A 12,533-nucleotide genomic window follows, 5' to 3' on the forward strand; every position below is an offset into this window, starting at 1 on the left:
ACCTTCTTAAAACTGATTAATAGAGGCCATAGAGCATATTCAGGCTGTTCAGGGTTCTGTCTGCAGAAGCTAAGCTAACAGCTCTCAGACTGATTCCCGCAGGCGTGACAAAACTAGTCCTGTTGTGACTTGCGCGCTTTATGTTGTATTATCCTCTCATAATGAGCCATGTATGTGGCATGTGTCTCATTCATGAAAGAAGGAAGACCACACTACCTTGGAGCACTGCTTGTGATTCTGGCACCACACCAAGGATCCGTTATTCTGCGGGGGAAAAGACAATATTAGTTTGTTTATTGTTTCACAATGTATTAAAAAGAAGAAATAGTGTTCGTCCAACACATTACATTTTGAGAACAGCAAACCGATTTCAAAGGCTGACTCTGGGTCAGCTTTGCGTGCCGAGGGCATGTAACCTAAGCAGGAAAGCGGGGGGTCAGTGGCACCGGGGCCTGAGCAAACCTGAGGCCAGCGTCAGCAGAGGACGTGACCTCAGCTTTTCTGAGGACCCGTTTGATCTCCCGACAGACACCTCCGAGGTCACTGAGGCGAGCGAGGAAGCCAGCGCTGCCGCGTAGGCTGCACACACTGGCAATTTTCTCTAATTGCTGTGCAAGTGTCCACATTGTGTGCGTTAGAGAGGGCAAACATTTGGTCCTAATAACGCCGTGCATTTATAAATGCCCTGTGTAAATATTGTTAGTTGTCAAGCGAAGGACCGATGGGGCCAGATGGGCTCGCGCAAGTGGTCATTTCCTGAATTCCATTAGGACGTGTAATCATGTTGTCGTCCTCTGCAGGCGGAGCCGTCCTTGGATGGCAAGTGCAAGGTGAAAGATAAGTGACCGGCTGATTAATGACAAAACACCTGAATGTGCCACGCAGAAACAACCCGTGATGTGGCCGCTGCCATTATCCAGGCTTTTGGCCTCCAGCAAGCAGCTGAGAATGTCTGTAAACACAGCAGAGGACACATGACTCATTTAATTGATGTGAGTCTTATTCAACACTGGAGTCTTCACTATCATCAACTAACTAGTCACTAAACGATGACAGCTAATCAAAATGGTACATACGGGTTTGGTTTACGTTTCACTGCCTCTTGTTTGTTTATACCTTTGAACGTCTGCTAAATAATGAAATGCAAATATTCTCAATGGGGGATTATGAATTCAGAATTCCATTAATGGAATTCGCTGTAGTCTATGACCTAGATCAGCGCCTCGCTTCTAGATGTCCTCTGCGCTTTTCTGTTTTCTGCAGTGAACCAGCAGGTTACGGCCAAACTTTAGGGGTCTGCAGTCAAAAAAGTCTGCTTAAGTTCAATGTCAAGTTCAAAGCCTTTTCCCACAATGTAATCCAGAAGAAATTTCCCATGAGACCTTAGGAGCGAACTTATCATTAAAGGGTTTAATTTGACATACAGTACCGGTTAGTGCTGTGCTTTTAGTGTCAGGGATAATGGCCAAATGGCTTCAAAGGAATCCGCGATTGTATGGTCCTGTCTTCAGAGGACCTCGTCCGCAAAAAACTGAAGATAAGGATGAAATATATAGGAGGCTGAGCGCCAGGGAGACGGAGAAATATTCTTTCAGTTTGTTACCAAAGTGGAAATTAGCCCTAACTTGGCAAAGGAGTCGAGTGCGTATCAGCAGCTTTTCTGGCTTTTAGTGTGAAACAGATCACCGTCACTCCATTTGGCTGGATGCTGATTAAACTAAATGATTCCCCGTGATTAAAACCCCCGAGAAGCTCCCCACCAAAAAAAAAAAAAGCGATCCCCTTCACTGAGCCTCGTAAATAAAACCTACACACGCGGAGAGCGCTTTGGGATAATTCATACGGATTGTCACGACTCCGGCCCGTGTTCTAAATCATCAGTGGTGTTCTCTGACACCTTTCGTCGCCCGTCCATCAACGGCGACGGGCCCGGATCCACAGAGAAGCTAATTTTGCCGCGTGACAGCATTCATGTAGCAGAGAGGCTCAGCAGGATGTTGCCCCAGCTGTCCAGGCCTGACCCCACCATGTCAGGGACCAACGGGGGAATAATTATAGGTCAGGACTCCATCCCTCTGACTCACCATGACATTCCTCTGCAGGCTGAACACTGTGCAGTGCTGAGGACTGTCAAGGACTCCGCTGAATGAACGCTTTCCAGACATCCTCCTGTGTGACTGGGGGACAGACGCTGGGTCTGTGAGGCTAAGGTGAACGCGCTGCTTTGTTACCGACACCGGTTGAGTCATGTAAACAGGAGCTTTATCACAGAGATGCATTATGGCTGAGAAGTCGGAGCAGGTGGCCAAGGGCGTGTTGTATTGTCTAGACAACGGAGCAGAACCTGAACTAAACCCCTTTTATCTTCGAGGACGGCATTCCACCTTTTGAAAAAGGAAATCTTTTGTTTCCTGTGAGTCGGCGATTTGGATTACACCGCTCTCGCCTTACACTGATTAAATATTTGTCAATGCCTATAATCCCACGTCTACAGTAGGTTTCTCCTGTCGAACACAGCCTGTTTATGGCCGAGTCACCAGGAGCCGGCGCTTCAAAGGACAGACTGGTGTCTCTGTGTCCTCTGTGGCAGCTCAGGGGTCCTCGGGCAGCACCAGAATAACTCCTTAAGGCCACAGACAGCACTTAAACATAAGCCCTCAGGATTTAGGCTGCGACTGAATTGGGTGTGAGGGCTGTGGTCATTCCACTCGTCAATTATTAACGCTACATGAATTATTTGACAGGGTCTCTGAAAGCGAGCTAACGCGCTGAGCGCACATCCACCGCTGGCATAAATGGCCGCCTCACAAATCCTGGGCGAAACCGGTGTAAAGTTCCCGGCTCGGGAGCGAACGCTGTCTGTCAGAGGAGGTGGAGGTGCAGCGGGGGCTGATTTACAGACAGGACTGTCATGCTTTAAAGGCGCTCAGAGGGACGGGAGGCCAGGCTACATAGACCCCTATTCATCTGCTGTCTTCACTAATGAAAAACCCCACACACCAGACGAGCGCTGGCGGGGATTTGATTCCACCGCGGGTTATTTAATATCAAAGGCAAAAACAAGGGGACACGGAAAAAGTGCTTTCCAATGTTTTTTCTTCCCTTCGCCTAAAACACAAATCTCTCACGCAGCGTGCTCAGACTTTACGGTGCAGCACATTAGAGACAAATGGCTAAATTTAAAATGTTACACTTTTATTGCTTCGAATGTCTGAATGTAATAACAAGGTCTCATGGACACACCTTGTTTTTGGCTTCACAGGTCCCCACATAAATAATCCACTACAAGGCTGATGCTTTCAGAGTACATTATTGCACAGGGATCCCAGCTCGCTCTTAATATTTTAGAGTGTCCGAGGCTAATATTTATGGTAGGGTGTTCCCCTTTCTGTCTATTATACTAGGGTGACAAGTTCCCCAAAAGTGGAGTAAAACGTCAATAAATCTGTATTTGGAAACACTTTTCCATCAATAAATCTGGAATTGCCATAAATCTGACACCCCTTGAACTACCCGAGGGTTTTCTAACTCTGCAACGCTGCGCTTGTTTCCATTTCATACTAATTCATAATTGCAACAATTAAAATAAAGCCTCTGATTTGTCCTCTGATTCAGACACATAAAAGCGAAGGCGCGTGGGTGTTCATAACATCTGTAAGTGCTAAATTCTCCAGTGTCATTCCAGTTCACAGAATGACTGAATTAAAGTTGATACGAGAAGCAGAGCTTTCATTTGCAGCTGCAGAATGTGTTAAGAGGACAAATTGTATCATAACCAAAACAAGCAATGGTCTATATAGACAGCGTGACATGTGAGGAAGCAGTAGAGCCGACACGCAGCCCAGGAAACGTGTTCCCGTTGAAATGGAAAGCGCTGCGTCTTGGTTTTCACGTGGAGTATTGGATGACCCCCGTAGGATGTCCAAGTTGCATTAAGAGGTCTGTCCTCTCGATCACTGGAGCCCAGAGCCCGGGAGCTGCCCGTCGACCCGTTGCTGTAACGGGATCCGGCAGGGGAAGCGGATCCACCTGTGGGTCGCGCTGACTGAGCGCGCTCCGCTCATATATTAGAGCTTATCGCATTTAGCACGAGCGGGCGCCGCCGCTTAGCGGGTCCGTCCTCAGTGGAACGACATCAGCAGCCCGGTGCCTGTGCTGGTGCCTTGGAGGTGTGATGCTGGCATTTATTGGCATGGCAGGGGTGTGTGTGTGTGGGGGGGGGGCTTGCGTTTGTGCAGCTGACCAGACCCTGCATTTTTACATGAAAGACTGAGGAGCATCAGACAGTCTTTGCAGATGATCAACAACCGCCTTCTATTCTTAGACCCACATGCTTGTTCAAGCCACCGCACTTATCGCCAGCCACAAAAATGCCCCTCTCTGGACAAATACCTGCCTCTTATTTCCCCTGGTTGAGGCTCCGCACTCATTTATTATCCACCATTAGCAGTTCATTAGAGGCGAGACGCCCATCAGTTGCCTGACTTCTCAGTTAGTTGGTCACTAATTTCATTCTGCAACCGGCCCCGAGGGGCCACCACATGCTCCGATTCTCCACAACACATTCCCAGCACGCCGCTCGCCGTCTTACTTTTTCCATCCGTGCCCTTCGGATGCAAAGCACGACTAGTTTTCCATCCTGCCGGGATGTTAATTGCACTTAATTCCATTCATCCTTCACCCCAGGTGTCAGCCAGCACCAGGTCTCTGAAAACCACTGCATCGCACGTGGACGCTTCAGTGCTTCCGAAGCAGACTTAATTGGTGACAAAGACAAACAATGCACCGTGGATCCACTGGACGCTAACGACAAATCCAACTCTACTCGTGTTTCCTGACAATTATACAGCTTCATTAATGCACCTTGCAAATGCAAATGAGGCGAGTGCAAAGGCAGCGACCAGACGGACGGACGGACAAGACGGACGGACAGCTGGTGAAAGGAAGCAGCCAGCAGAAGGATCAGAGAGCAGTCCTTTTCTCAGGAGTCCTGGAGGAGAACAGTGGCTCCAGTGGAGGGTGAAAAACACTTTCTGACACCACACACCCAGCCGTGCAAAGAATACAACTAATTTAAAGTAGTTTCAGACAGGGTCTGCATCCCAGCACGGCTGATGGGGACACTAGAACGCGTACTGTGGGCTGTTCCCACGGGGGAAGAGGACTCATTATCTAGATGAGCAGCAGAAAAGTAACTCAGCCTGCCGTTGGTGACTCTATGCGTTAGAACAGATCATCTCTGGCAGGAAGCGAGACCTAAGTGAGTCCCCCGGCGCCGCTTGTGACCTACTGCTCACAATGGACTCACGCGCGAGGCAGGTTTGACTCGTGGGGGGGGGGGGGGGGGTGAACCGTTCCGCACGTTGTCACCGGTGGGAAATGACACCAGCGCGTTCGTCCCCGACAGCGGCCACATGCTCGTACCTGCGAGTGCTTGAAGAAGGCGGAGATGCGGGTGATGTGCAGGCTGAGGCATCTCGAGGCGCATCTCGCTCGGTAAATGCTGGTAGTGAAGAAAGAGTCCTCCTGCTTCCTCGCGGACGCGTTCCCCACGCTCGTCAGCGCCGTAATCCACAAGCACAGGCTCACGCACGCGTTCAGCCTCCCACAAAACATGGTCCCCGCTGTTGCGTTTTTAATCCCTCCACGGATCGGACAACACTGCGCGGCAGCCTCCACCGGAGAAACTACAGAAACTTCAATTATACGCTGGGGAGGAGCCAAGGGCGCACGAGCGCCGCGATTGGAGGATCGCGCGCTGAGTGACAGCCGCGAGGAGCGTTGGAGCAGGTAGACTGCCGCACAGTCTGGCGCGGTGTTCCGTGCGTGAGAGGTCTGTTCGGCGTGCGTGCCTCGAGGGGGGGGGGAGCGGGGTGCGTGAACGCAAATGATGAGCTGTTCTCAGATGGGCTTTGTTTATTTTTAGTAATTATTCATGCATTTAGTTGCTTTCTTCTTTCCTTATTTCCATGTATTAAATCATTTCGCATAACCACCACACAGATGGATTTAATGTAAAATAGACAGGCGTTCTGCCTTTACGGCCTCCTGAAGCCTGCCAACATCCCAGGGAAGCCCTTTCCCATTTACCGCTCGCCTCCCAGTTTAACAGTAGCTTGGAAAAACAATCCTACATGGAAAACTATAAAACACGTCCTGGCTAAAATTCCTCGACATGGACTCCCAGCTTCTGGCTTCATCCCATCGCCTCAGGTGTGGAGAAAGAGTGACATGTAGGAAAAATAGAAATCCTTTCTATTTATTGAGGCTGAAGCGTGAGCATTCAATTAGACGTTTCCCCTCGAGGGTTTACAAGACACTCCTGCTTTCGTCGACTGGAGTACTTCCCTGAACCCCATTACGGCGGCAGCGTAATGAAGTTTTATAGGTGTTGCTCTTAAACTGTATGCAGAGTGGGCGTGAACACACACTTAAACGCCATCATTAGATTTGGCTTCAGCTGCCATGTTGCCTCGGGGCTATTATGCATTACACCAAGCAGTTTGACCCATGCCTCGCCGCAGAAATGCTAACATGCCCATATTAGTGCATCCTGAACCGCAATCATAAAGTCAACGTCGACGCGTCCCATCAGACACGGATCCATATGTCGTCCATCGCAATTCCACCATCTGTTCAGTGAGAGTGGGCAGAGAGTGGGTAACGAGAGCGCGGGCCCGCTACGGTTGAATGTAAATGCGGTTGTGTGTCATACAAATCATGTCACAGCTCTCTAATGATAAGACGGATGCGCTCCTTTCCCTGGTGGTCTGAGACAAACAGCGCAGCTCCGGGTGAGAAATCCCTTGCTACTCTTAAAATATTTAAACACGGATGTCTGCGTACCTTAACAAACACGGTAACAGCCCAATTTGTGCACTTATTACAGCCATGTGTGGTGGTGTGTGTGTGTGTGTGTGTGTGTGTGTGTGTGTGTGTGTGTGTGTGTGTGTGTGTGTGTGGTCCTGCTATCTCCTGCAGTCTGTGGGACGCGTAGCCCTCCGACGCCACTCTTTCACTGCCTCTGCCAAATCGTGGAGTCAGACTGTGAAGCTATCTCCAGTCAACATGGCCGTCAGGACAGGGTTTGACGTACATTTACTACTTATCTTGGATATGAATACACCCTGATGTGCATAACGAACACCATGCAGGGTTTGGTTTGCTTGTAAGTGCTATTAACCTGCACAAAAGGTTAATAGCATCATCTGACTGGTTTGGAAAATGCTTTATGTTCCACCAGTGGCACCTTCTGAGTCATTCTTGTGCCTGACAACTAGATTTGTGTGTCTTTACTCCTAGCATTGCATGAATGTGGGTTTTTTTTTTGACCACGTGCTGCAACAAAAGACTTTTTGAAAGATAAGGCGGTAGTTTTAGGTTTCAACCCACATGCTCACGAGAACGATGACGCGTGGCGTTCAAACGACTCTGTATCTTTGATGCATATTAAAGGGGCAGGTGGACTGGTTCAGGTCTTTGATGGGAGGCCACTGGGATCAGGGCAGGCAAACAGCGTCTGTTGGGAACATTAGCAAACAAAAGACGGGATTATCACGCAAAAAGATGAAAGACAGATCCCAACTTCACTATTAGAGGCTCAACGTGTTTCTAATAAATGATTTTGTGATGTTTTATGTGGCTGGTGTTTGAATGTGAGAGACCTCCCACGTAATGACATCCAACTCCGACACACCTGATATTATCACCGGTTTCAGTGTACGGGTTTACATTTATATAAATCTAAATCATATTTTCCCAAATCGTGGTAATTATGAAAATTGTGAAAACTGCTTGGGGGGAAAATCAGCAGCAACCATAAACAAGAAAGCACAATGTCTATCTCTGGGAGCAAACGAGCACAATGACATCATTGTAACAGACAGCAGAGTCTGAACTACTGCCAGAGTCAATACTCATGAAGCGGTTGATTAACCACCTTTCATCATGGGCCAAGTTAATAAATGCAATCACTATTCTTGAAGTAGCGAAGAAAAAAAATCTATTTTAACAATTTATCTTGTTTATTGGTCCCCTTTGTTCGTTTCACCGGGTCGAGCTACGGCAGGACACTGTTTGACTAACAGGCTCCAGAGAAGCCGGCGTATTAATTTCAATCAGCGCCGGTCGCTTTTGACACAACTGGAGCGAGTTGATTTGCAATGTTAGCATGTTAATTATTCCATTGCATTAGCAGACTCTGTTTTCTGAGTATTGAGATGAAACCCCAGCCAGAGGCGTGTGCATCTGTCGCAGCTGTGACGTATGCGGGCCTACACGCCGGGCTTCATTTGGAGCTTTATGCTGCTGGACACTGCTCCTTTGAGGTGAACCACTGGTGGATCGTTACGTCTTCAAGCCTATAAAACGTGGACTTTTTTTTCCCACCCTAAATAAGCTGCCTCACTGATAAATCTCCTCGGGCGGACAGTCACTCTTTTGTCTATTCATAATTTCAAGTCTTTTCGCTCACGGTGCGTTCGCAAGAATTTGCAACATTCCCAATGAAAATATTAGTCTTGCATATGAGGTTTGGAAAAACCGATGACTTCTAAATAGATGCCAGCATGGGATATTTTCCCTCTTTCGCCACGTTGCCGAACAATACGGCGTTGTGCAGCGGTGGCGGGGGTGGAATGGGGGAGGTGGGGGTGTGTGTGTGTGGGGGGGGGGGGGTCGTAACAGTTCACCATTTAAAACAAGCTGTTACTCGCATATAAACACCCCGTCACAGATGTAACTCCCCCATTGGTGTCAGGTTTGATGGAGGGTTGACTGACGGCCGCAGTGTTTTCCTCGGCGGCCGTCGGCAAGTCAAGCGAGCCGAACCGTTATATGAGGTGGGCCGGTGTTTGCTCGGAGGGGAATCAAAGGGAAGAGAGTTATGAAACAGCTCTGATGCACTGGCAGCATGACACCAGCTGAGGAGCGCAGCATTGTTTGGTAGGAGGCGTTATACCGACGCCACTGCTCACCACTAGATGGCAGTGTGTCCACAGACAAAATCTAGGTCCAGGCGAGGCTTTGACGGCGCTCTCCCTCTCTCTCTCTCTCTTAAGGAGATGATCCAGCATTAATACCCAACGATGGGAAATTTATCAGGGGGTGGGCTGTTCTCTCATCTCATGCAAACAATCAGACATGATGGAAAACCGAAGACAATTTGAAATACACCGCAATTTCTCTATGTCACATATGTGTCCACAATACTATACCACATGCAGCTGTTTCATACACACACACACACAGCTCCTACATAGCGTGTTTAATGGGATTTATCCGCGTTTCATTTGAAAGGGAAATGATACAGAGAGTAAATGACTGTATCTTCCATATCGGAGCCAAACATGCATAGCTGATAACTGATTATCATCAGGGTGTGTGATGACACACTTTGTTCTCTCTTCCTTGTAAACGCATGCCACATGCCTCTCTTTGTCACCGGGTATTTTTAGAAGGAGCAGCAGGGTTCACGTCCGTGTTCCGACGGTTCTGCGTGAACCTGTGATCCAGGAAGGTGACGCTGGGGACTGACATGTCACCGCGCTCTGTGTGTTTGAGCGGAGGCCCATTACACAGCATTATGTTGCTGTGACAAAGCAGCGGGCTGAAACCAGTGATCCACTGCACACCGGCCCATCCCCCACGTCGCAGTCAACAGCACAGTGTGACTGGGAGATCCGCGCGGCTGTGAGATTCTACTGTACGGTGGCTGTTGAAGGCTTAAAAGCCAAATCTGAAATGTATTTTCAGGTTAATGGTTCAGTGATGCAGTCTTCACCATGACACAATGTCTAGATTAGTACTTATTAGCTAAGTGCATTCACAGTACTTTGTTCTCAAGGACCATTCATCCTCATACCCACACAATGTCTGGTAGATGTCTGAGATGAAAAAGCACAAACTGCTGAAGATAGACAGCAGCTATTATTATCCTCTTTGATACATACTTAAATAGGTTCAACCAGTTTGTTTCAGTAAATGACTGTAGTCAGGGTAGTGCCCCCCAAACTGAGCTGAGCTAAACCTGCTGCTGGCTGAACACACGTCTGCACAGCACATACATGAGATGAGTAGCCTTTTTAATAAACCTTACATTCATCCCTCCATGGGTTGATCTGTTATCCTCACTGCTTTTCACATTAAGAGATGTGAAGGCGCTGGAGATAATCTCCAGCTGTAACTGGGTCAGAGGAGGCCGCTCCTCTGGTAAAGTCATCACACCATTAAGTGAAATGTCCAAAATGTTAAATTCGCTCCATATTTATTAGGGGCCTTTTGTTTCCTTAAGCAGCATGTAAGATTCCAGTCATCAATCAGCAGCCTGAAGGGAAATTTGAAAACTGTAGAGCTAAATGTCGGCGTAAGAAGAAAGCATTGTAAAATAATTTATTCCCATTGTGCTGGAGGAGGAGGAAAGGGAAGGCAAGTCTGTTGGGTGCCCAGGTCACCAACCCTTGACCTCTGTCCTCGACCCCTCGGTTTCTGACATCTGTCTGCTTTTCCCGCCTTCTCTCCCCCTCCCCCTCTCCTGTTAAAGGAATTTGATTAAGGCAGGAGGAGGAATGTGGCATCGTAGAACCACACACGCTTTTTAATTTTAGCTCTGAGGCTCTGAGGAGAATGGGTAATAAACAGTGTGTTATAGCAGCTCACACGCTGTAGATATCACTCATTGCAGCTCCAGATGTTTTCAGTTTTTTTTTTGTTTGTATGAATTCAAAAGCTTTGCATTTGAAAACAGATTACACTTCCTCTTCTGTGTTATTCATCTCTGCACTGTGTAAAAGGCAAATGGTTATGTAGGTTATGACATAACTGTGTACCACAAATACTCTTGTGTGTGTCTAGCTGGTGTAGATGGCTGCACAGGCGAGGGAGGGGGAGGCAGATAGTGGGGGAGGTGTTGTACAGTGAGAACACAAGGCTTGCCTTCTCGGCCGCGAGCTCATACGCGTGTGCATGCACACACGAATGATCGCGCGCGCACACACACACACACAAATAGTAATGCCTTTTCCTCCAGACTGGCTCTGACAGCCCAGCCCCCATGCTGCCATTCTCTTTACAGTGTAAATAAAGCAGCAGGGCTTAGGGAACTAAATCCAATATGTCAGTGGACACTAGAGCACAAAGCAAATGGATGCCCCACTGGACATTCCCTCGCTACAGACTCAGCTCTCCCCCAGTCTAATAACGACACAACAAGAGGCGTGTGACTCACCTCCCTTCCCCCACCCATACATATTACCACTGCTCCTCAGTGCTGTCTACAAAGGTCATGTGACCCTCATCGGCTTCCAGGGTTGGGGGAGGGGAGGCGGCTTGAACCTGTTCTTTGTTAGGAGGTCAGCCCCAGCTCTATGGCAGGAAACGCTGTTACCATACTCCATGTAATATAAGTCCAGAGCGAGCTCAAAGCAGCAGCGAGTGAGCATTCACGCAGGGTGCAGTCATGCACGACTCCATTAGCACAGTGCCGAGGCATGCCTGGCAAATGCAGCGAATGCCAAAGGCCTGATCTAATAGGAAGGAAAATAGATGTACCCATTTTAGCCCAATGTGGTTTGGTTTTAGCTCTGGATCAATGTTTATTATGCACATCGTATTATTCATGAGAAAAAACAAAGATTTGTAGTCTTGTTTTATTAAAAAAGTGTGGATATTCCTCCAAAAGCCTCAGCTACAACTGTACACTATGTGGTTCTTCTTGCCTAATCAGACTGTAACCTCAAGTATTTTGCAGCAGAGTGTGGGAGAGTTGGGATGAGGCTCAGGATTTCTAAAATCCCAAGAGATGGTTGTATTCAAGGAAAACAATGTAGGGAGGGAGCAGCCACACAACGTGAAGGAATGCTGGTATTTTATTCACGGGAGGTGGTGAATCCATCGTTGATATAATGCAACCAAATTATTATTTTATTATAATGTTTTTGTAACAAAATAAGAAAATACTCTCACTTCATGGCATATAACTGTAGATGCTAGTCTTTCGGGTACTAAAACATTAAGAGTCTGACATAGTTATATATTTTATTGTTGTGAGAGTTTTTATATAGGCTACATAAAAGTTTCATATCTAATAAAAGGGCCATTAAACATATTAAACTTAAAATCATTTATATGATTCACTGGACAAGTGATATTCAGCTGTAGATTGTTCATCTTGTGTCAGTGCTTCATAAGACTTTATTTGACAACGAAAAAATGCTGCATTACTTGGATTAAGCAAAGGGCTGAGAACCACAGACTGAAATGCTAGTAAGACTAAAATAACATGTAAAAGTTAATTAAAATCCACATCGTCACACCGTGGAGAACAGAAATGAATTAAAAAAGAAAAAGATACATTTCATTTAAAATGTATTACATGTACTATATACATTTTATCTATATAATAATAATATAATAATATATTTATATAATACACTCTCACTCATAGCCAGCTGGGATGGATATATAATGCATAACATAGCAGAACACCAGAAATTTTAGCAAAAGCTAGAATGTACATTGCTTATATTATATATATG

At 47.1% G+C, this 12,533-nt stretch overlaps 1 protein-coding gene across 1 annotated transcript in view; it reads right to left on the reverse strand.

Annotated features, from left to right (window-relative positions):
• The window catches only part of LOC114847382 (anosmin-1), a 31,313-nt gene extending 25,539 nt beyond the window's left edge, over positions 1–5,774 (reverse strand). The window contains exons 1-2 of the mRNA XM_029137028.3: positions 5,425–5,774; positions 217–264 (exon numbers count right to left, since the gene is read on the reverse strand). Coding sequence (XP_028992861.1) covers positions 217–264; positions 5,425–5,616 — 240 coding nt within the window. The 5' untranslated portion in view covers positions 5,617–5,774. The remainder of the gene's footprint in view (positions 1–216; positions 265–5,424) is intronic.
• Between the last annotated feature and the right edge of the window lie 6,759 nt (positions 5,775–12,533).

This window comes from Betta splendens, chromosome 21 (assembly GCF_900634795.4).
Source record: "Betta splendens chromosome 21, fBetSpl5.4, whole genome shotgun sequence".
Classification (NCBI taxonomy): domain Eukaryota; kingdom Metazoa; phylum Chordata; class Actinopteri; order Anabantiformes; family Osphronemidae; genus Betta; species Betta splendens.